Source organism: Bison bison, unplaced genomic scaffold (genome assembly GCF_000754665.1).
Source record: "Bison bison bison isolate TAMUID 2011002044 unplaced genomic scaffold, Bison_UMD1.0 scf7180017864146, whole genome shotgun sequence".
NCBI lineage: Eukaryota > Metazoa > Chordata > Mammalia > Artiodactyla > Bovidae > Bison > Bison bison.
In genome coordinates, this window is record NW_011494718.1 from 2,390,615 (window position 1) to 2,415,003 (window position 24,389).

The following is a 24,389-nucleotide window of genomic DNA, read 5'->3' on the forward strand; positions in this document are numbered from 1 at the left end:
TACCAGACTACCTGACCTGCCTCTTGAGAAATTTGTATGCAGGTCAGGAAGCAACAGTTAGAACTCGATATGGAACAACAGACTGGTTCCAAACAGGAAAAGGAGTTCGTCAAGGTTGTATATTGTCACCCTGTTTATTTAACTTATATGCATAGTACATCATGAGAAATGCTGGACTGGAAGAAACACAAGCTGGAATCAAGATTGCCGGGAGAAATATCAATAACCTCAGATATGCAGATGACACCACCTTTATGGCAGAAAGTGAAGAGGAACTCAAAAGCCTCTTGATGAAAGTGAAAGAGGAGAGTGAAAACGTTGGCTTGAAGCTCAACATTCAGAAAACGAAGATCATGGCATCCGGTCCCACCACTTCATGTGAAATAGATGGGGAATCAGTGGAAACAGTGTCACACTTTATTTTGGGGGGGCTCCAAAATCACTGCAGATGGTGACTGCAGCCATGAAATTAAAAGACACTTACTCCTTGGAAGGAAAGTTATGACCAACCTAGATAGCATATTCAAAAGCAGAGACATTACTTTGCCAACAAAGGTTCATCTAGTCAAGGCTATGGTTTTTCCTGTGGTCATGTATGGATGTGAGAGTTGGACTGTGAAGAAGGCTGAGTGCCAAAGAATTGATGTTTTTGAACTGTGGTGTTGGAGAAGACTCTTGAGAGTCCCTTGGACTGCAAGGAGATCCAACCAGTCCATTCTGAAGGAGATCAGCCCTGGGGTTTCTTTGGAAGGAATGATGCTAAAGCTGAAACTCCAATACTTTGGCCACCTCATGCGAAGAGTTGACTCATTGGAAAAGACTCTGATGCTGGAATGATTGGGGGCAGGAGGAGAAGGGGACGACAGAGGATGAGATGACTGGATGGCATCACTGACTCGATGGACGTGAGTCTGGGTGAACTCCGGGAGTTGGTGATGGACAGGAAGGCCTGGTGTGCTGCGATTCATGGGGTCGCAAAGAGTCGGACAAGACTGAGCGACTGATCTGATCTCCTAATATTTGCTTTTGTAATTTATAAGGTTTTCTTGACCACAAATTTAGGTCTTTCAAATTAGGCATTATTAATGTTTTTAAATGGATTCACCTGCTTGTTTTCTGCTTTCTTTCCTATTAATAAGTATTCTTTCTTACATTTCAGACTTAACTTAGAATAATTTTATTTCTACTCGAAGTACATACTTTAGTGAGAAGCTGTTGCAATGAACTTTCCCAGATTTTGTTCATTTAAAAATGTCTTTATTCGGTTCTTGTTTTTAAGAGATATTTTTGCTTGGCTGAGAATTTCAGGCTCACAGTTATTTTCTCTTTAATTTAAGATATTACCCATGTCTTCTGGTTTCCAGTTGTATTAATAAGTCAGCTGTTGATATAAATATCATTTATTTATATCTTTCTTTGGAACTTTAGTTAGACAAATATTGGGACCATATTACTGTCTCTTACATCCCTTTCCATATTTTTCATTTCTATATGCCTCTTCTCTTCAGCCTAAGGAAGTACACTTTTCATTTCTGTAAGTTTTCTTTAATTCTATCTCAACTTCTGGTATTTTAAATAAGTAATCTCTTGTTCCTTGCTCTTGTTTTCAACCTTCTTTTAATATATTTTAATATATTTAATATAATATTACATATTATATGTCCAATAACTTCTGCATTTAAGTTTTTGAAAATTTATTCTGCTACCTCTGAATTTGCTGTCTGACATTCATGGTGCCCTGCTTCTCTGTGATTTTGGGGCTTGTTAACTATAGACTACACATTGTTGTGGAAATTTTTTATTTGAGGATTTTTTCATGCACTTTAATACACACACACAATTTATCAAGCATTTTAGTTGCTTTTATCATGCAGGTTGTTCCAATATATAGTTTATCATAATTTTGTCAAGAAATATTTCTAAGGATCTTAAATTATGATATTAAATTCATCTTCCATGCCACCTTTGCCACATAATCATTAAACTTGTGTCAAAAGGCATTTAATGTAGGCTTTACCAATGTGTGTATTTTAAAACATATGCCAAAGTAGAAAACTGGTATGTATGGTAATTCAGTAAACTTGATTTCTCGTGTTATATTCACTTTTCTTCAGGGTACAGTGTGAGAAAATCATTGTATTAGTCATTGGTTTGGTAAGTTGTGATTAGAACTGGTTTCTGCCCAGTTGTGCCTGAGTGTGCCCTGTGCCGCAGTCACAAACCAAAGTTTACTTTTGCAGCTAAACTTGCTGTCACTGTGCCTTAAAAATATCTACTACTCACTGTTTAAACCAGAAGGAATTTTGCAGTTTGACTAACATTGTGCATGTACATAACAAATGGTAGTTTTCATTCTATTATTTGCTGCTGCTGCCGCAGCTAAGTCACTTCAGTCATGTCTGACTCTGTGCGACCCCATAGGCGGCAGCCCACCAGGCTCCCCCGTCCCTGGGATTCTCCAGGCAAGAACACTGGAATGGGTTGCCATTTCCTTCTCCAACTATTATTTGCTAGACTGACATAAAACAAAGTGATCAAACTTCCAGTGTTTCAAGGATGTAGCTTTAGAGGAGAGAGTTTAAAAGCTTTGGGATAACACAAATATTTATCACATTCTGCTTTGGGCGTATGCTTGTGCATGTACACAGTTTGTAATTGATGGAAGTAACCGGATTATGCTATCTAGCATGAGTATTTGAAAAATCTTAATCTCATTTTGATGTGTACGTTATAACCTGGATAAAAGCTATACATGTCCATATATCAGAAGAAAAGTATTGCTGCAATTTTATTCTCCAGTTATTAAATATATAACTGGCCCACTAACATGTAAGAATGAGCAAAAAGTTGATATTTGTGAGCCTCTTACTCAAAAGAAAGCATGGACTTCTGCCCCTACTATTAGACAGAACCCAGTAGTACTTTCATCTCCTTGGTGACAGTAGATCCTGGACATCTCTAAGAAAAAATATACATCAATCATCCAAGGCAAATTGGGTATCTGGTAGGTATGCGTGCCTTGAATCATCTCACAGACTGGTTATTGTCTTTCCTATTTGCACAACTTTCACAGCATGTGCCAATTATTATGCCAAAAATAAAAACCAAGCAAGGAAAGCATTAGAACTACAGATTCATTCCAAGTGCAAAATTCCAATTATCAAGCCTAAACACAGCCCTTTTATTAAAAAAAAAAAAATCCACTTTGGTCTGCACTATGATTGGCACACTTTCTACTAAGTGACACTGGCAATTAAGTATTGTGTTTCAATTTTATTTTTCTTTACTAATAGTAACAGAACACGATAGCAGGCTGAATGCCCTGTTTGGTGGAGACAGAGTTCCAGATGAGAGCCTTGAACCAACATCAACTGGGGCCCCTCTCTCATTTGGAGGTGTGGCTCAGCCCTTGTTCCACAGAGACTTCTGAAAGCTATCTTCTTTCATTACCAGCTCATCAAAAAATTTATCTTAATAATCCTTCAGCTGTCTATCATTAAATCTACTCTGAATTTTCTATCAGGGATTTTGGTAACATCACACTGTGGTTTGTAAAAGTAATTTAGCTTTCTAAAATTGATAACTGAATCTGATGACAATAAAAGTGAATTTATGAATTTTAAAATTTGGTATTGTAGTTAGTTTTTCATATAGAATGTAAGTATTTTTTTTCTTAGTAATAGAATAGAAGCAAGAAAATACCTCCTACAATGTTCAGTGCTAGAGTTAGACTTTTTAGAAAAGACTATGATAACTATTTGGATGAAGGCATGGCAACCCACTGAGGTATTCTTGCCTGGAGAATCCCCATGGTCAGAGCAGCCTGGTGGGCTACAGTCCATAGGGTCGCAAAGAGTCAGACACGTCTGAAGTGAGTAAGCACGCACGGATGCATGATTACCATTAGCACCCAGGTAGGTACATGATAGCCTAAAGTTTCTTTCGTTAACTCTGGTTCTCTAGGGAAACTGGATCAGATAGATCAGAAGTGTGACTCTAGGCCCTATTTCCAGAAACTATACAGATTGTTTCACCAGAAGACCAAATTTGTAATAACCCATGCTATTAAATGTTCTCCTTCTAAATTCAGAGCATATGTAGGTATTAAATCTGTATCTGATGGTGGAGGGGGTGAGAGACATGGGGAGGACACTGGACTCTATCGTGTGACTACAAAGAGATTCACACATTCACTGAGTTACTCTCAGAGCAACGCTATGGGGCCATCCTTCAGAGTCCTGTTTTACGGAAGGTGAGCTTCTGCCCGACAGAACCTGAGTTACTTCTACAGGTCACAAGCTTAGTAGTGGGGGAGCCAGGTACTTTACCTAAGTAAAGTATCTGGGGCTAGGATTTGTGCTTGGTTTCAGGGTCTCAAACTCAAATCAGTACCCATTCTAGCAAATTCCATTTGATGGAACTTCTGACAGCGAGAGCTGAGTTAATCGTGATGGAGTAATAATAACAATAAATTCAGTAAGAAACTTAATTGTAAAGGGGAAGAAATAAAACAGAGTAGAAACTTGAGAAGGAAATTATGTCAGGGGAGGAAGTTTCTTAATCCAGGGGCAAACCTGTGCAGGGCATAACCCCCAAGGCACAGTTTCTCTCATCTGCTTCTACTTGTTGCCTGGGGGTGGAACAGATATTATTAGGTGAATCTGTGTGCCAGATCCTGAGCTGGGCGTTGGGGAGAGTGTGGTGTAAGAGGTAACCGTGCTCACCTTGGTGAATCTTCTAAGAAACCAAGGGGAGTAATTTGGCAGAAACAGGTGAACAAAGGCTCTGCAGGCACTTTGGGAGCATGTGTTAGAGACAGATATGGTGATGGTGATGGCTGGAAAGAGGACCCACAGAAGTGGGGACAATCCCAGATGGATGGAAAAGCCTACAAGGAAATTCTAAAATGTGTGTTTGAGAAGCAGAACATGTATGAGTGTTAGCATCAGAGCAGAGAGAGCAAAGGGGAGAAAGAGGCCAATGAGATTTTTCAGGCGGGAGGGGCTGAAGCAGGTGGTCCTAGGGAGGCTAAAATGCTGAGCTTCATCATCATTGTTGTGGAAGCCAATCAAGGGCTTTAAAGATAGTCACAGTGCCTTTTTGAAATGATTTAATTCAGAATGGGAACTGGATGAGTGCAGAGGCCAGTAAGTCGGCTAATGCAGGGGACAAGGTGGGAAATGCTGGTTGCTTGGAGGAGGGCAGCAGCAGGGAGATGGTGAATCCAGAGATGTCTGACTGCAGAGACCTGGCAATGGGCTAAATACGGAGACAGAAGGATGACTTAAAACAGAGCGCTCATGTCTTAGGTGTCTCGTGGTTTCTTTCCCTCCTACATGTTTGAACTGTGTAAATGTCTGCCTCTTCTCACCCTTTTTCACAATGACCCCAGACACTAGGAAAGGGGGTTCCAGCCAATGGGAGGCATTGAAGGAGAGGAGAGTGTGTGAGCATCAGTTAAAGATAAAATCATTTTCTATTCTTTCTTTTTTTTTTCCTCTCTGGAAATAAAAATAGGAGAAGTTACTGTGAAAGAACCCAAGTTTCTTGATTTTGAAGTCAGAAAAGAAGTTCAACTCATCGTTTTAGCTGAAAGTAGGGGGCGTAAAGCCTACAGCAAAGTAGCAGTCTTTATCCAAGATCTGAACGATCATCCACCACACTTTGAGCAAAGTGTTTACCAAGTATCAGTGTCTGAGGGCCAGTTCTACAATCATCACATTGTACAGGTAATAGAAACATGTTTTATGTGTGTGTGTGTATGTGTGTGTGTGTGTGTGAATTTTTATCAATCAGTGTACATCCAAATACCTAAAGACCTTTTCCAGGACATTAATTAAATTGTCATTGTTTCCTTGGCATATGCATTATATGATGTACTGGAATGAACCTTAGGTTGAAGGAAATCTGGAGTTTCTGAGTTCACTACCCTTGCTCCCTTCTTTTTGTGCTCAGAACCCCCTGCCAATGCAGGAGATGTAGATTTGGTTCCTGGGTAGGGAAGTTCCCCTGGAGTAGGAAATTGCAACCTACTCCAGTCTCCTTGACTGGAGAATCTCATGGACAGAAGAGTCTAGGCAGCTACAGTGCATAGGGTCGCAAAGAGTTGGATATAACTGAGCATCTTAGCATGTATAACATGCATGTAGCACCCACCTGCTCTTTCTAGGGACCCTGTTGGAGATTAGCAGGGAGTCTAGATGGGCACAAGAAGCAGCTCACCTTCTAAGTGTGTACGGTTTAGTGGAGAAGTCAGAAGACTAAGTATACGATATAAATTTCTAATGTGATAATAGAAAAGCGTATATTGAATGTCGTGCGCGCTAAGAGGAAACACAGACAGGTCCCGACATTTGCACTTGGTCTTAAAGGGTGAGCAGGCATTTCCCAAGTGGAGCTGCAACCAGACGTGCACAGAATGAGGTACAGACACATGGGAAGGCCCGCTGGGCTTGGGATCTTCGGGTGTCTCACATGAAAGGCACATATCCACTATTGTCAAGCCCAGCCCCATCTCGAGAGAAAGCCCCATGGCCTGAAAGAGAGGGTCTGTTCACACGGCGGTCTTCTTGCTGAAGCTCCAAACCCACCCACCCTTGCTAGACTCTCCCTGCTTCAGGACTGCTGCACATCTTCATCTTTCCATTCATGGTTGAACTGATGCTTTGAGTTCAAGAACCTGGGCATTAGGACACCTACAGGCTCTTGGGAATCTGCACAGAGAATGTGTGTAAACCCCCTTCCTGACAGTTGGTGGCTGAGCGGGACATTCCCTTTCACCTCTATAACCCATGACCCAGCATCTCATGACTCTCTCTCTGGGGTAGATGGGGCCAGGGGTATAGGTGGTCCCCTAGGTTTCCATGCACCTGGATATGCACGCAGACCTTTCTTTGATCCCTGCCTAGCCCAGATGCCATCTTCCCCTCTGAAGGTACAGACAAGACCAGCAGAGGCTCAGCTGTCTTGGAGTTTTAGCTCTGTGCTCTTCACTTGGTCCATGATCCCCAGGATTTCCTACATTATTTTTGCACATTTAGCCTAATTGCTCCAGGTTCCAGCATGGTCCAGAATTGTTGAGCCTTTACTCTGGCTTCAGCCAGGCCTGAGATGCTTAAGAGGAAGGCGAGGAGTAAGAACATCTCTCTTCCAATCTGTACCCCAGTGGTGCCTGTTCAGCCGGGGTGACCGGCGCCTCCAGTGTCACGGCAGGGCCTGCTGTCACAGTGGGCCCTCCCTCCCCGGGGCGCTGGTGCTTGCACTTTGTCACAGATGCAGACCTGGACAGAGCTAGGCCACTCATATTAAGGTGAAGGCAAATTTAAAGCTCCAGTACACCCAATAGGATTGGAGAAGGCAATGGTAACCCACTCCAGTGTTCTTGCCTGGAGAATCCCAGGGACGGGGGAGCCTGGTGGGCTGCCGTCTATGGGATCGCACAGAGTCGGACACGACTGAAGCGACTTAGCAGCAGCAACACCCACTAGGGGAAACAGCCCGACCTGCCAGTGCTTCAGTAATGTAAACATTGAGAAGGCTCAGTCAGGGACGGATACAAGGGACTGTTCTTCGTATTTTTTAGATCGTTTAATTTCAGGGAAACTATTAATAGAACTATCGTTTTCTTGTGTCCTGTTCAGATGAACAGGAACGTCGAAGGTTCTGGAGCTCTTGCTTTTTGCTCCCACACTGCCGAGTGCCCTCCTTTTGGTTGCAGCCCCACAAACTCCGTTTAGGAACTTCCCCTCCTCTGCCAGAAGCAGTCTTGGTAGGATCGTCAGTCCAGGTGGTGAACCCACCCAACCCCACCCAGTCACAGAGTGCTGTCGACTGTGTGTCTCATAGAGACTTTCTCTCTCTGGAATTTGAACCTTGGCTGGTAGGACCCAAGATGAAGACAAGTAAGAGCTGATGCATCTTGCTGGCAACAGCTCAGAGAAGCTGTGCCCTAGAGATATCCCTGTTCCTGTGCTTCACCTGGGCACTGTCTTTTTGCTGTGCTTCTTTCCTGGTGAAGTTGGTCACAGTGCATTTGGGTTGATGGCATCTGGAGACCCTAAATGATATGTGTCCTGGGAGGCCTCCTCTCTGTAACTCTTTTAAGTCTATGACCTCGGGGACATGATGGACTTATTCTGCCTGGATGTAGGTATGTTTCTCGTCCTCATGGTCTTGAGGAGAGCTGTCTGATGCTGCCTTTCTGTGCCATCTATCTGGTGTTGTGTCTTCCTGATGAGGCCCTGGGTCACCTGAGAACTCTGGTGGCAGTGTGAAGCATAGATTGACAGGGAAGGGAGTTACAAGCAAAAGCCTGCTAGGACATCAGTGTAGTCACCCAGGAAAGAAATGAAAGGAGATGGAAGCTCAGGCCAAGGCTGAGGGACCTAGGAAATAAAAATAAACAGAAAGCAATTTATCAGTCAACTTGTTCTTATGCAAGGTCTTGAATCCACTAATAGAATTAATTTGCAATTAAAAGGTAAATCAGACTAAATAATACATCTCTGTGGAGAGTGATGCACACTTCACTATTAATACTTTTGTTTTATCTTCAACACTAGTACTTGGATCACTCATCAAATAAATCACTAGGATCTAAATTTACTAGCACTAAATCTGGGTTTTGTTTCATTTTACTCAAAACTTGTTATACTCCTACTGAAATTACTTGGAAACTCTTGCATCTATAGTCTTCTCACCTCATCATTCACTTTTATATAAAATTCAGCCATGTCTAATATTCCTTTGATCATTGTCTTTAAGATGTGTTTGATAATGTGATTCTTTCATAATGCATTGCTCTGAAAAATAGGCTTAACCCATTCTGCACTTTCAATGCTTACCTAACGGAGGAGTTGCTTCCTCACAGGTTTTTGCCACAGACCTGGACAGTGGGTCGAATGGCCTCGTTGAGTATTCCATTCTCTCCGGCAACCAAGGAAACGTGTTCCAAGTGGATCCCCTGAGTGGTGTGCTAACAGCAAGTGCGATTCTGGATTACGAGTACACCAGCACCTACAGGTTTGCCCCAAGCTCAGATCTGTTTGACCAGCTATTCTGCCTTGTTGCTTTGGGCATGACTTCCTGTTTGGTATGCTTAGCTATAAGATATGTTTTCCCTTTGCTCCAACTTAGGATCGTCCTTGATACACTGAGAGAGTCTTAGGAAGTAGACGCTGTTTGGAAAAAGTGATTGGACTACAAGAATGTTAAGATTCCTTTTCATTCTAGGAGTTCATGCATTTGTGATGTCATTAAGTATGATATTAAATGAGAGACATTAAAACATTTGCAAAATGCCTCCTGAGCTATGGAGACCCTGCAAACATTGCTTTAGTTGCTTTTAAAAACAGTGAAGACTGAATGATGTTTCTCTTTTTAGTCATTTATTCATTTTTGTGTAGGAAAGTACAACCCTGTTATCAGGTCCATGTTACATGACTCTGTTCTGATAGAAATGATCATCTTAAAGGGCACATTCAAAAAGAGATATATTTTTTCCTAGAGTTCAAAATATGCCAGACTTACACAGAATTTCTGTGAAAGAGAGAATGTGTCATAGGTCTTCTGTGATTTTTTAAAAGTGGGTGTTCCCAAGTGTCTAGGCATATATACAGAGATATTTGTGAATTCACAGTCTATAAAAGAAAATGAAAGACTCTAAGGGACACAAAATATCTGTGAATGGGGGCTGCATCAAGAATGATAACCCAGCTTTCAAGGAAGACAACAAAACTGATCGTAAAGAAGAGGTATATGTGCACCGGTGAAGATGGAACCCTAGGATGTACGACTAAGTGAAGGAGGGGACAGGGTGCCCCACGGTGCTTTCCTGCAGGCCTTTTCGAGTGAAAACACACCCATAAAATTGGACAGCTTTAGGAAGAAAACCTAAGAAACCATAAACCCGGTTTCTGAGGAAGTGGTCACATGGGAAGTCTGGACCTCCTTACCATGCGTTTCAGTCAGCCTTGTATTTATATGTTTTTCTGAAAGGCCGCATACACAGCGTTTCCTGCAATCTTCCCGTCACCCCCAGAGAAGTTCAGTTAGGCTTTTTCTCACTCACTGATGAGACAAGTCACATGCAGGTTTGCTCAGGATCACAGAACCGTTTCGTCATCGATCACGTCTTAGCACCGGGTGTCTTGATGCTGTGTTGCGCTGCATCTACCATACTGGCCACACAGCAGACTTCCTTTTGAGGGAAAAAGGAAGAAAACAAGAGACCCAAGCCTCAATAGTCTCCGAGGCCAGACTACTTACATGTTACGTGAGGAAAGTGCAGTATGTTCTTGTGGCTCAGTGTGCTCAGTTGCTCAGTCTGTCGGTCATATCCACTCTGCAGCCCCTGGACAGCAGGCTCCTCTGTCCATGGAATTTCCCAGGCAAGAATACTGAATGGGTTGCCGTTTCCTACTCTTGTGGTTAAACAGCAAGAACCAGTTAAAATGGGATCTGTTCCTGGGCAGACTGGATTAATTTACCTCTGAAAAACTTCCCAACTCTAAACATTTGATTAAGTATTTAGTTCTTTTTGTTTAATGTATTTCAAAATATTACTTCAAAGGTATTTTAAAAGTTTAGTTTAAGGTCTTACCCTGTCTTAAGTAGTAGGATCTTTCTCAGTAATATTTTAGTGTAATCAGTTGTTATGATACTTATTATATAAACATTGAAATCAATCATATAAATAAAACCCTGCTACATTGCTTCTCTAGTAATTTTAAGCACAAACTTCTTTTTTCTCTCCATAGTTGACTGCAGGTAAATCTCAGTCTAGTTGCTACCTGAATGATTACAAATTCAGACTCAAGAGTGTCTGCCCTGTTTCAGAACTATGTATATCCTGATTGTAATGACTTTCTGTTACAGAGTTCTTACTCAGTGGAGTCTAATTATCAATCAAATCTAACTCCTTCCAGCTTTGTCCTATTTGCGTCATGGTTTCAGTGTTCACATCATTTAAACTGGTCACAATGTGCAAAAGCACCGCTCACCAATTCCCCCATGAATTCAAGGCTGGGAGAAATAGGAACTGAGAGAAGATGAAATCTATTCCAAGAGCAAACATCTTTTAATTTCATGGCTGCAGTCATGGTTATACAGGTGTTTACTTCAGAGCCAGGTCATACTTCATAATTATAGTTCTTTCCTTATTCTTCCCCTTATCCCCAGAGTTAATGATTATCTTTCTTTTTGCTCACCTGATTTGCTATGTCCCTGTACTTAATTCCTTGTAAATATTCCATTAGCTCTATCAGACATGCCCACTCGTCTTTCTCCCCTGATATGCCTCTCATATCATGTATTCTATCAAATCTTCTGTTTCTTGGAGAACTGAGTCCTACTGTTTCCTTTCCTCCTGATCTAGCTGGGCAGTATGCCTTTCCAGTTCAGTTCAGGTCAGTTCAGTCACTCAGTTGTGTCCAACTCTTTGCGACCCCATGAAGTGCAGCACGCCACGCCTCCCTATCCATCACCAACTCCCGGAGTTCACTCAGACTCACGTCCATCGAGTTGGTGATGCCATCCAGCCATCTCATCCTGTGTCATCCTCTTCTCCTCCTGCCCTCAATCCCTCCCAACATCAGTCTTTTCCAATGAGTCAACTCTTCGCATGAGGTGGCCAAGTACTGGAGTTTCAGCTTGAGCATCTTTCCTTCCAAAGAACACCCAGGACTGATCGCCTTAAGAATTGACTGGTTGGACCTCCTTGCAGTCCAAGGGACTCTCAAGAGTCTTCTCCAACACCACAGTTCAAAAGCATCAGTTCTTCGGCACTCAGCCTTCTTCACAGTCCAACTCTCACATCCATACATGACCACAGGAAAAACTATAGCCTTGACTAGACGGACCTTTGTTGGCAAAGTACTGTCTCTGCTTTTCAATATGCTGTCTAGGTTGGTCATAACTTTCCTTCCAAGGAGTAAGCGTCTTTTAATTTCATGGCCACAGTCACCATCTGCAGTGATTTTGGAGTCCCCCCAAAATAAAGTCTGACACTGTTTCCACTGTTTCCCATCTGTTTGCCATGAAGTGATGGGAGATGCCATGATCCTAGTTTTCTGAATATTGAGCTTTAAGCTAACTTTTTCACTCTCCTCTTTCACTTTCATCAAGAGGCTTTTTAGTTTCTCTTCACTTTCTGTCATAAGGGTGGTATCATCTTCAAATCTGAGGTTATTGATATTTCTCCCAGCAATCTTGATTCCAGCTTGTGCTTCTTCCAGCCCAGTGTTTCTCATGATGTGCTCTGCATATAAGTTAAATAAGCAGGGTGAAAGCTGGGCCCCGTGACTTGCGACTGGTTTACTGCTTTCCTATTTAGTTGCATGCCTTGAAGATCCCATGTCTTTCTTTTACTTTTATAGTAGTTTTGTAGGAAAAGGTGCCAAGAGAGTAAATTCTTTTAGTTCTTACACATCTGAAAACACCTTTTTTCTACTTTCACATGTGATTTATGCAATGGATAATATAGAAGTTGAACATTTCTTTTAGATTTTTGAAGGCATTTTTCTTTTATCTTTTAAAACTCAGTTCTGCTTTTGAGAAGTCTGATGCCATTCTAATATGTTTGGTACATGGGTTTTTTTTTTTTTTTTTGCACTTTCTGTGGAGATTCTCAGGTTATTTCATCTGCAATGTTTAGACGTGTTGTGATTATGTACTTTAGTGTGGGTATTTCCTTGTGTTGAGTACTTGATGTAGTCTTTTAATGAGGATAAATGTTCTATTTTTTGGTATTATTTCACTGATAATTACCTCCCTTCTGTTTATTGGTTTTGTTTTGTTTTGTTTACTGTACCCGGTTTCTTTTTCCTGGATCCTATTCAGTCAAGTGTTAGGCTGCCAGGATTGATCCTTTGTCACTGATTCTTTATTCTCTACTTTCCATTTCTTGTTGTGTGGGGGTTTATTTTGTTGTTTTATTTTTCTGGGAGATTTTCTTAATTATAACCTTCTAAACTTTCTTTTTTTGTTGTTTTTAGTTTAAAATTTTTTGAATATTATATATTTTATAATTTTCAACAACTCTTTCTTAATCTTTGAGCTTTTCCATAGCATCTTGTTCTTATTTATGTGTTATGATAGCTCTCCGAAGACATTAGTTGGAATTATTTTTACCTAGTCTTTTGCTCTTTCAAAATCTCTGTGTCCTCTGGATTTATTTCTTCTGCTTGTCTAGTGTATCCTCTTTTATTCATGTGAGAGACCTTCTGTGAATAAATAACCATCCTTGGTCCTAAGTGAGGCAATATTAAAGTCAGAATCTCCTGATGAATCTCATTGACCAGCATGCTTGGCTTTCAGATGAACCAGAGAAGAACTTGACTACTTTGCAGGATGACATGTAAATAACAATAGAGAGGGTTTTTTTCCCCTTTAGGAGGAGATTTCATTTCTTCAGGGACAGTCCTTCAACATTACTGAGTATGAACATCAGACATTGTTTTGCCTGGGAGTGAAAAAAATGGGCAAGCGATCTTGATTGTTCTATATTTTGAATTTAATCTTTTAAGCTATTTTTAGCTCAGTATCTCACTCTGCATATTGCCATGTTTTGAGCCTCTCCTTGGTTATGTGGGGGCAAATCTGTTTCTCACTCATCCTTGTCTTCCTTCAAATGCAGGATGCATTTTAATCTATGCATTCCTCTGCCACCTGACTTCCCAGGTGACACAGTAGTAAAGAATCCACCTGCCAGTACAGGAGATGCAAGAGATGTGGGTTCAATCCCTGGATCAAGAAGACCACTGGAGTAACAAATGCAACCCACTCCAGCATTGTATTCTTGCCTGGAAAATTTCATGGACAGAAGAGCCTGACAGGCTACAGTCAGTGGGGTCTCAAAGAGTCAGACATGACTAAGAGTGTGCACACATGTACACGCATGCGCGCGCGCACACACACATACATGCACACACACACTCACACACATCTTTAACCGCTTCTCAGTCTGCTTACATTTTTCAGACATGTGTTGAAACTTCTCACCTGTTCCACTCACTAATATCTTCACCCATTTCTTTTTAGCCTTATCAACATATACCTTATTCTAAGTTCTTTTGCCATTGTTATAGCAGAATCCCTAGAGGAATAGGAAATAAAACCTGTGTAGATATAACCAGAAGTTATAGCTCTTCCTTTCAGAGGTGTTATATTGACTGATGTTTTGTTTCTCTTGGAATTACAGAAGAAACATTTAGTTCTGGGAATATATTTAATAAACTGTTGAGAGAGAGTTTTGAAAAATCCTCTATCACTGTCTTAGGTATTAAGGCAATCAGAAAAGAATCTGCCTGATTGAAGTCTCATTTAAAATTTAACATGATAAAAAGCAGCTTCCCACCACTGGTAGATTAGGAGAACTATGCTCTGAACTAGAATGGGACTGTTTTTATCTGGTGAACTTCATTTATCCTCTCTGCTGATATGCTAATCAGGGCAATAGTTTTGGAACATGGGGCCAGTTGGGCTGACAACAGCCAAGAATTTTGCAAAGCTTGCCAAAGAGCCATCACAGAAAACTTGAGGTCTCATAGAAGTTATGTGTAGAATTTCAGTGGATCTACCTCCGTAATTCTTCATTTGTGCCTCAAGCCACTGAGAAACCTTTGACTTGTCCTTTTGTTTTGAAACAGAATCATATTTGTGTCTATGTCAAAGAATCTTGCTTTTTAACACTATATAGGCATTATATAGAACCCCTGAAATTGTAATAGTGTGAAAATAAGAGTCCTTATGACCACAGAGGAAGAATCAACAGAGCCATAACTTTAATATCTTGGCTGAGACTTTACTGTGATACTGGGGAGGGGCAGGCAGCAGGGGCAGAGAATATGATGAGTCAATTATTTTTAGTAAAATTTTTCCATATGTACCTGACTTATGTTCATGCTAACAAAACAGACTTTCAACAGGGAATTATTTCTAGGCTCTTAAAGTGTGAAATTTAAGTAGTTGTTCTAATGATGGCCCAACTTCAGTAGTATAGAAGGCAGCCTGTATGCTTTGTGAACCATAGATAAGCAGTGATTATTTCCTACTAAGTGGAATTTAAACCAACAAAAAGTTGATGCTTTTTTCAGTTCAGTTCAGTCACTCAGTCGTGTCTGACTCTTTGTGACCCCATGAACAACAGCATGCCAGGCCTACCTGTCCATCACCAATTCCTGGAGTCCACCCAAACCCATGTCCATTGAATCGGTGATGCCATCCAACCATCTCACCCTCAGTTGTCCCCTTCTCCTCCTGCCTTCAATCTTTCCCAGCATCAGGATCTTTTCAAATGAGTCAGCTCTTCGCATCAGGTGGCCAAAGTATTGGAGTTTCAGCTTCAACATCAGTCCTGCCAATGAACACCCAGGACTGATCTCCTTTAGGATGGACTGGTTTGATCTCCTTGCAGTCCAAGGACCTCTCAAGAGTCTTCTTCAACACCACAGTTCAAAAGCATCAGTTCTTCGTCACTCAGCTTTCTTTATAGTCCAACTCTCACATCCATATATGACCACTGGAAAAACCATAGCCTTGACTAGATGGACCTTTGTTGGCAAAGTAATATCTCTGCTTTTGAATATGCTATCTAGGTTGGTCATAACCTACCTTTCAAGGAGTATGCATCTTTTAATTTCATGGCTTAAGTCACCATCTGCAGTGATTTTGGAGCCCCAAAAAATAAAGTCTGACATGGTTTCCATTGTTTCCCCATCTATTTGCCATGAAGTGATGGGACTGGATGCCATGATCTTAGTTTTCTGAATGTTGAGCTTTAAGCCAACTTTTTCACTCTCCTCTTTCACTTTCATCAAGAAGCTCTTTAGTTCTTCTTCACTTTCTGCCATAAGGGTGTGTCATCTGCATATCTGAGGTTATTGATATTTCTCCTGGAAATCTTGATTCCAGCTTGTACTTCCTCCAGCCCAGTGTTTCTCATGATGTACTCTGCATATAAGTTAAATAAGCAGGGTGACAATATACAGCCTTGACGTACTCCTTTTCCTATTTGGAACCAGTCTGTTGTTCCATGTCCAGTTCTAACTATTGCTTCCTGACCTGCATACAGGTTTCTCAAGAGGCAGGTCAGGTGGTCTGGTATTCCCATCTCTTGAAGAATTTTCCACAGTTTATTGTGATCCACACAGTCAAAGGCTTTGGCATAGTCAAGAAAGCAGAAATAGATGTTTTTCTGGAACTCTCTTGCTTTTTCGATGATCCAGCAGATGTTGGCAAATTGATCTCTGGTTCCTCTGCCTTTTCTAAAACCAGCTTGAACATCTGGAAGTTCATGGTTCACGAATTGCTGAAGCCTGGCTTGGAGAATTTTGAGCATTAATTTACTAGTGTGTGAGATGAGTGCAATTGTGTGGTAGTTTGATCATTTTTTGACATTGCCTTTCTTTGGGATTGGAATGAAAACTGACTTTTCCAGTCCTGTGGCCACTGCTGAGTTTTCCAAAATTGCTGGCATATTGAGTGCAGCACTTTCACAGCATCATCTTTCAGGATTTGAAATAGCTCAACTGGAATCACCACCACCCCTAACTTTGTTTTTTTTGATGCTTCCTAAGGCCCACTTGACTTCACATTCCAGAATGTCTGGCCCTAGGTGAGTGATCACACCATCATGATTACCTTGGTCATGAAGATCTGTTCTTGTACAGTTCTGTGTATTCTTGCCACCTCTTCTTAATCTCTTATGCTTCTTTTAGGTCCCTACCATTTCTGTCCTTTATTGAGCCCATCTTTGCATGAAATCTTCCCTTGGTATCTCTAATCTATTTTACATGATTTTAAAAATTTAAGGTTGGAAGAAAAAGAACACTTATCAGGTAAGCTAAGAATGGGAAAGAAAGTAGAAGTGTGATTCAGGGTGGTGAGTAGAAGTGTGTCAGGGTGGTGACAGAAAGGGAGAAGTTGAAGACACTAATAAGGTTTCTGAGTCAGTTACTGGAGAAGCAAGTTGTACCGTCATCCAAGAGAGATTGAATCACTACATGTAGATTCTTTCAGATCATGGACTTTTAGTTCTACTTTACAGTCCTAGTCAATAAAGAAGAAAGACTCAGTTTCTCAACGGATAGTATCACCAGCTGGCTAAGACGAATTCCACTTCTGAAAGGAAGATCCTCTTTCAATTGACAACTTACTTTATTACTCAGATACTCTCCTGTAACTCATAGTGTTTAGAAGGCAGTGGAAAGCTAATGATTATACCTTAGAGTGTGATATATAGACAGGAAGAGAGATACATCAAAAAGTATCAGACAGTGGAGCACAAATTTCCAGTCAACTAAGACCTGTACTTAAATCCTAGCTCTGTCATCTGATATATTTATAATCTTGAGCAAATCTTGAGAAACCAACATCAACATATATTAAAGAAATCCAAATAACCAAGACATCTGTCCTTGAGGAATTTATAGGAGAGGTAGACACATAAGTCATTAAGAAGAAAGAATGATGATTGCTATGGTGGAAGAATGTGCAGGGTGCTATGGGGCAGAGAAAGGGGCACCCAAATCAGATGAGATGCCAGGGAAAGCTTACAGAGATGTTAGCTTTGAAAGACCAAAGGGGTGTAGACATAGGAATTCCAGGCAGAAGCTGTATCCCAGAAGGCTATGTGTATGTGCTCAAGACTTATATTACCTCTTGTAGACATGGAAAGCCAAGGAAAGGTTTTAATTAGAGGAGTCAGGTTTTCAAACCAGAATTTTTGATAAAGCAATTGAGCAGTTGCAGAGTGGAGGATGAAGAGGAGCATTTGAAACTTGCAGTAGGAAGATTGGTGAGTAGCAAGCACTCCAGTTGAGGAAAGATATAGTGAATACACAGCATGCCAGCCAGAGATGGTAAGGGGATGAGGTTAGAGCAGATACCTTGTCCTGCTTTGCCTGAGACTGTCTTGCTTTAGAAAGAAACTGAACGTACCACGCCCCAGGAAGCCTTTCAGTCCCTGTGAAGTCAGTCGGATGACCAGTTCATCTGAGGCTCTGAGGTGGGGATGAGACGGATGCGTACACTGATCCAAATCATAGTCAGGTGGTAAAATCTATAAGACTAATAACGAGTTAGATGTTGTCAGGGTGGTGACAGAAAGGGAGAAGCTGAAGACACTAAGGTTTCTGAGTCAGTTACTGGAGAAGTAAGTTGTACCGTCATCCAAGAGAGACTGAGTCACTACATGTAGATTCTTTCAGATCATGGACTCTTACCTCTATTTTACAGTCCTAGTCAATAAAGCATCTTTTGCGTGTGTATTATTCATGGCAGTGCCCTCTGTTGATTCTTCAATTTTGATTGATTTGCAATTTAGATCTGAAAAAAAAATAATACAAAACTTTTAGTGACTCTCTCTTTTGTTGGTGCTGTAAAACGGAAATATGTATCAATAGCAATATTCAGGCCATGTGTGGCAGAGTGGAGGCAGTCTACTCAAAGAACAGGTATTGGTGTTTGTACTTTTTAAGTTGTTCTTAGCAGAAAAGGACTGAAATTTATAGTCTGTCTCCCAGAGAGAGTCCATTTATTTTAAATAATCAAGATTGATTTGATTCTTTAAATGTGTCAAAAAATACACTTCAGACTACCATTCTTATGAAATAAACTTTAAATGATGCCTTTTAGAAAAGTCAGGGGAGAAATAAAAAAGCTAGTCAGCTCATTTTAAAATTTTCAAGTGGATATTTGATATTTATGTGGTTTTCTTATTCTCTGGATGATGGATAACATTCCTTAATTCTTTTCCAAACCAGTTTGATTGTACAAGCAATGGATAAAGGCATGCCCAGGCTTTCTGATACAACTGTGATCAAGATACAGGTGACTGACATAAATGACAATGCCCCAATTTTTCTCCCCTCTGAAGCAGTGGAAATTGTCGAAAGTAAGTGTGATTTGAAATAATGGTTTTGATTAACTTGTATATCACCTACTATTTTTTCAACTGGATGCTGTGTTAAGTACGCATACTATTCCTCAACAATCACACAACTATAAATTGTTTTTATCTTCATTTTACAGAATATAAAATGGAGAGTCAAAAATTAAATATAAAATGTCAAAGAAGTTAAAAGTTAAAGTTGGGGTTTGCATTCAAACTAGCAGGAAGCTGCTCTCCCAAGGTCAAACCACTACTCCACACAGCCTCTTTTGTATACAGACATTTCTTAAAAGTGAAATCTGCTCAATGAAGAAGCATCTTTTGTTGGCTGTGATGGTCACCCTAAAGCTCCCCTGAGAGAAAGTGATGTTATTAGACTGATAACTGTATCAATCTTTGTGTTACCAAACTCAGGTTCAGCTGCTCACCACTTAAAAGCCAATATTCGAGAGGCAAGTGTTGGAAAGGAAAGGATGCTTTATTCAGGAGGCCAGTAACTTGGGGAAGAGGGCATACTTGTGTCCAAAGGCCAATTCCTCAGTGCTAATAGGGGGCAACAGCTTTTAACGGGGAGCTTCATGGGTATATGGTTAGAGTAAGGGAGCTCCATGCAGAGTCACCTCTGAGGATCATCTTGGAATTAGCCATGTGGTAATTTGACCATTATCTTGATTGTTTTAAGCCCAGTTAATCTTCAGTTCCAGGACTGGTTGGTTCTCATTTCTTTGAGGTCAGTTCTCAGATAGCTTATGTTATGGCTACAGTCTGGTCATCATGTAGCTAACTTCTTCCACCTGGTGGGGGTTTTATTCTCTACAAGACAGCTCATAGAATATGGCTCAGAATGTTATCTATAGCCCTTGAGGAAGAACTAAAGGTCCTTGACTTTGCTTAAGGACTGAACTGTTATTACTTTGTCCTATTTGACTGTTTTTCCTTTGTTTCTGAGTCTCTTCATTTCTCTGATTAAGTTTATTTTATTAATATTATTTGTTATGGGGGCATGCTGGGTGGCTTGTAGAGACTGAGTTCTTTGACCAGGAATTTAACCCAGGCCAAAAGCAAGGAGTCCAAACCCCTGCTTTCCAGGGAATTCCCTGAATTTATTCTTTGGCTAAAGTTTTTCTATAGAAAAAAGACAAGGAAAAGCCATGGTGGAGGAGGGTTTGTTCCAGGAAGGCCCCATAGGGCCCTGCTCAGTTTTATTTGCAATATACTAATGACAAGTAATAAGTGAAGGAGTTGGATGATTTTTGCACAGAGTCATCATTTTCCTCTACTATAAACTAAAGTTCAACATCTGCAAAAAACTTTTATCACATTAATGGTGGAGGTTGAAAATACAAAGTTTTACATGATATGCTGATTAATCTTAATTGTTTGGGTTTCTGGGTTCCATGATGACTCCATAGTCTGTGATCTCAAAGTTTCCTGTGGTCAATAGCTGTCCTGGTAAAACCCAACCCAACTTTTTTTTTTTTTAATTTTATTTTATTTTTAAACTTTACATAATTGTATTAGTTTTGCCAAATATCAAAATGAATCCGCCACAGGTATACATGTGTTCCCCATCCTGAACCCTCCTCCCTCCTCCCTCCCCATACCATCCCTCTGGGTCGTCCCAGTGCACGAGCCCCAAGCATCCAGTATCGTGTATCAAACCTGGATCAAAAGCTTTTCAGACAAGCAAAAGCTGAGAGAATCCAACCCAACTTTTTATAGTTGAAATTGCAGACAGTGGCCCATCACTCTCCTCTCTCTTTTCACTCTTAATATCCAACTTATTCCTAAAATGTGCCTAACATTTTGTTATGTTCACTTTCCAAACAAATTACAAACATCACTGCTCAAAGAGGGCTATATTCCAGCAATTTTTATATATAAGAATACCTATAAATATTTTAGGAGAAGGCAATGGCACCCCACTCCAGTACTCTTGCCTGGAAAATCCCATGGGCGGAGGAGCCTGGTAGGCTGCAGTCCATGGGGTCTCGAAGAGTTGGACACGACTGAGCGACTTCCCTTTCACTTTTCACTTTCATGCACTGGAGAAGGAAATGGCAACCCACTCCAGTGTTCTTGCCTGGAGAGTCCCAGAGATGGGGGAGCCTGGTGGGCTGCCGTCTGTGGGGTCGCACAGAGTCGAACACGAATGAAGTGACTTAGCAGCAGCAGCATAAATATTTTAAATAATTTAAAATATTATACTAATAAAAAAATTGTCTAGTTTTACCTCTCACCTATTTGATGTGTTTTCATCTGCTTTTACTGAAAGTGCTATTCTAAAACACATGCATTGGAATCAAAATGCAGTAATGTGCTCAGAATAAATATATCACAAAACTAAACTGTGTATATCAAAACTTACCAGAAGGAGTCAAGTGTAATTGATGCATGTCAAGGATGTTCAAATTTGAAATATGAAAATTATTAGTCTCATATGCAGTGGAATTATTCCAAATGTCCTGGAATCTTCTTTCTACCTGTACCATACCTATGAAGTCCAAACCAAAGTCCCTGTCATGGCAGTTTAAAGAACATGTATGTTATGTGAGATATTTACCATATCATCTATTTGTGATTTTTGTGTGTGTGAATACTATTAGAGATCTTTTGGGATCACCAGTATGAGGTATACTTTCTGTAGTCTTGATAATTTTGAGAGTCGGGTTTTAAGAGAAGGAAGCAGTGTGTGCCTCTCAAAAGAAATAATTTTACAAAAATGAATATGAGGAACTAAGTATCTAGCTTCAGGATCCAAACATTTTCATTTAAATCTTGCTTGCTTTTCAGAATTTTATGTTTTGTATTAATGTTTTGAATAGTAACCTTCTTCCCACCCACATCACCCATGAATATATGATTTTGATATGGAAATAACATAGTGCAAATAAGTGACTTACAATGTTTCTTGGTTCTGGGATTGTGTGATAAACATATGATAAAAAGTGAAATATAAAAATTGAAAATTGTCTACCTCTTCAATTCCCTACTCAGTGGTAAGTTTTCACTTTTATTGGGCTCATAAATTCTTCAGAGTTTTTATTCAGTGTGTAATGAGCCTTGTATGAGAAATCATGCCAAAAAACAGCAAATCATATTGGACATAAAATAAAAATGCTTGGATTGAATTATTAAAGAAAAATATTTCAAAGGATGACTTTTAATGGAGACTGACAGTGGTCATGACTATTTCAGATTCTTTGCCTGGCACAATTGTGACTCGGATATCAGTTTATGATGTGGATTCGAATCCAGCTTTCACCTTCAGTTTTGTCAAAGAGAGTAATTCTGGAACCAAGTTTGCTATTGATCGGAACACTGGGGTAGTGGTGCTGGTTGAAACACTGGATTTTGAAGAAGCTACTAAATATGAGCTGCAGATCCAAATTTCAGATTTGGTGCACCAAACAGAGGGGACAATCACTGTCCACGTGCTGGACGTCAACGATAACCCACCAGTATTTTCTCAGGATTCTTACCAGGTAAATAGCATAAAGAGATGCTGAGACCATGACCAAACTTGAAAGAACAGGGAATAATGCAAACTGAACCATAGTCAACAAAGTAATGTAGACAGACAGATAGCATTCACTGTTTTTACTGCCTAAGTTGGTGCTGAGAGTTTTATATTTAGCATCATGGAGAATAGAAGTACATATGGAGTTGAATCTCTCATTCAATTCAATTTCTTAAGTATGTAACATAAGGCTCATAATTACACAATGTACAGTGCAATGAAACATTAGTGAATGCATTAGTGAATGCATTAGCTATCCTCCACTACACAGAAATAATCTAGAAGGAAATTTTTCATAATAAAAATCAATACTGCATGAAACATCTTTCAAAATTTTTTAATTTTGTTTTTCTGAATTCTGGAACTACTAACACAATCTTCTTAATATGTCCACTCTATAAATTAATAACACCTAATAAAGTCAGGTTCTCTGTTACTTCCATAAACAAAATAAATAAAAGAGTCAGGTCCTGGCTCTGTTCATGAAAATAGCTGCGTTCTTTAAGCACAGGGCCTGTCTCCCCTTTTTTTTTCCCCCTCAGGTCACCATTTCAGAACTGGTGCCTCTGGGGCACCCCGTGCTGACCATTGTGGCCACAGACGTGGAAAGCAGTGAGAACATTACTTACAGGATCCTCTCCTCTTCCAAGATGTTTTCAGTTGATCCTACCAATGGTGAGTTATTTGTAGTGGCTGTAGCATTCATAGGTTTGGGTTACAGAGAGGAAACCTGAAATAATCCTTTCCAAATATTCCTAAAATAGCCCCCAGGCCCTCCTGCTGGGATCATAGACACCACCTTCTTATTTCTCTTCATGTCAGATGCTGTGGTAGCAAATTCTGGTGCTATTTCTCTTCTCCAACATCTCAATGGTTGGAAAGAAAAAGGAATTGATTAAATGCTGGCAAATGCACAGAAATTCAGAGACCTCAGTATAGTAAACACCAGTTCATTCAGCCGTCTGATTACCGTTGGGGTAATTAACCAGGCCTCCATAAGAATCAAAGTAAAATGGAAGGGATTCATTTAGAACTGAAGACTGCGTGTTACCAGAATTTGGAAGCTTTTTTCCCAAGCCAAGTATAAGAAGTTGGGTAATAGTATCATATATTCAACAAGGAACACAAAAAACTTAAACAGGAAAGTTTTTTGAGCACCTCTGTTAAGTGGAGTGGGCTTCCCTGGTGGCTCAGATGGTAAAGGATCTGCCTGCAATGCAGGACACCAGCTTCAATCCCTGGATCAGGAAGATTCCCTGGAGAAGGGAATGGCAACTCACTCCAAAATCCTTGCCATGAGAAGTCCATGGACAAAGTAGCCTGGCAGGCTACAGTCCATAGTGTTTCAAAAAGTCAGACATGACTGAGAGACATTTACTCATTAAGTAGAATGTTTTGTGGTTTTGATGCTGTTCTTATTTCTTTGATGCCTCACTAGGCTCTTTGTTTGGTTATTAGAGATCAGGACATTTGTGGTTGTAAAATGCATTCAGGCAAGTGATTACAGAAAAGTTAAGAATCGTATAGAGAAAATATAACAGCAAGTAGAGTCCCTTGGACAGCAAGAAGATCAAACCAGTCAATCCTAAAGGAAATCAACCCTGAATATTCACTGGAAGGACTGATGCTGAAGCTGAAGGTCCAATATGTTGGCCACCTGATGTGAAGAGCTGACTCATTAGAAAAGACTCCGATGCTGGGAAAGATTGAAGGCAGGAGGAGAAGGGAGCAACAGAAGATGAGATGGTTGGATGGAATCACAGACTCAGTAGACATGAATTTGAGCAGATTCTGGGAGATAGTGAAGGACAGAGAAGCCTGGCTTGCTGAAATCCATGAGATCACAAAGAGTCAGATGTAACTTAGCAACTGAACAACAGACATTAAAAGCCAAACTTAATAAAGATGAATAATTAATAAAGCACTGTCCATAGCAGAGCACGCGCCAGAAAAATAACAGGGCCTGGGACATGGACATAA

General features: G+C 40.4%; 1 protein-coding gene across 1 annotated transcript in view; it reads left to right on the forward strand.

The window, feature by feature from the left end:
- The window catches only part of DCHS2 (dachsous cadherin-related 2), a 323,756-nt gene that overhangs the window by 292,249 nt on the left and 7,118 nt on the right, over positions 1-24,389 (forward strand). Inside the window, exons 16-20 of the mRNA XM_010840797.1 lie at positions 5,518-5,729; positions 8,870-9,021; positions 18,762-18,892; positions 22,088-22,374; positions 22,952-23,084. Coding sequence (XP_010839099.1) covers positions 5,518-5,729; positions 8,870-9,021; positions 18,762-18,892; positions 22,088-22,374; positions 22,952-23,084 — 915 coding nt within the window. The remainder of the gene's footprint in view (positions 1-5,517; positions 5,730-8,869; positions 9,022-18,761; positions 18,893-22,087; positions 22,375-22,951; positions 23,085-24,389) is intronic.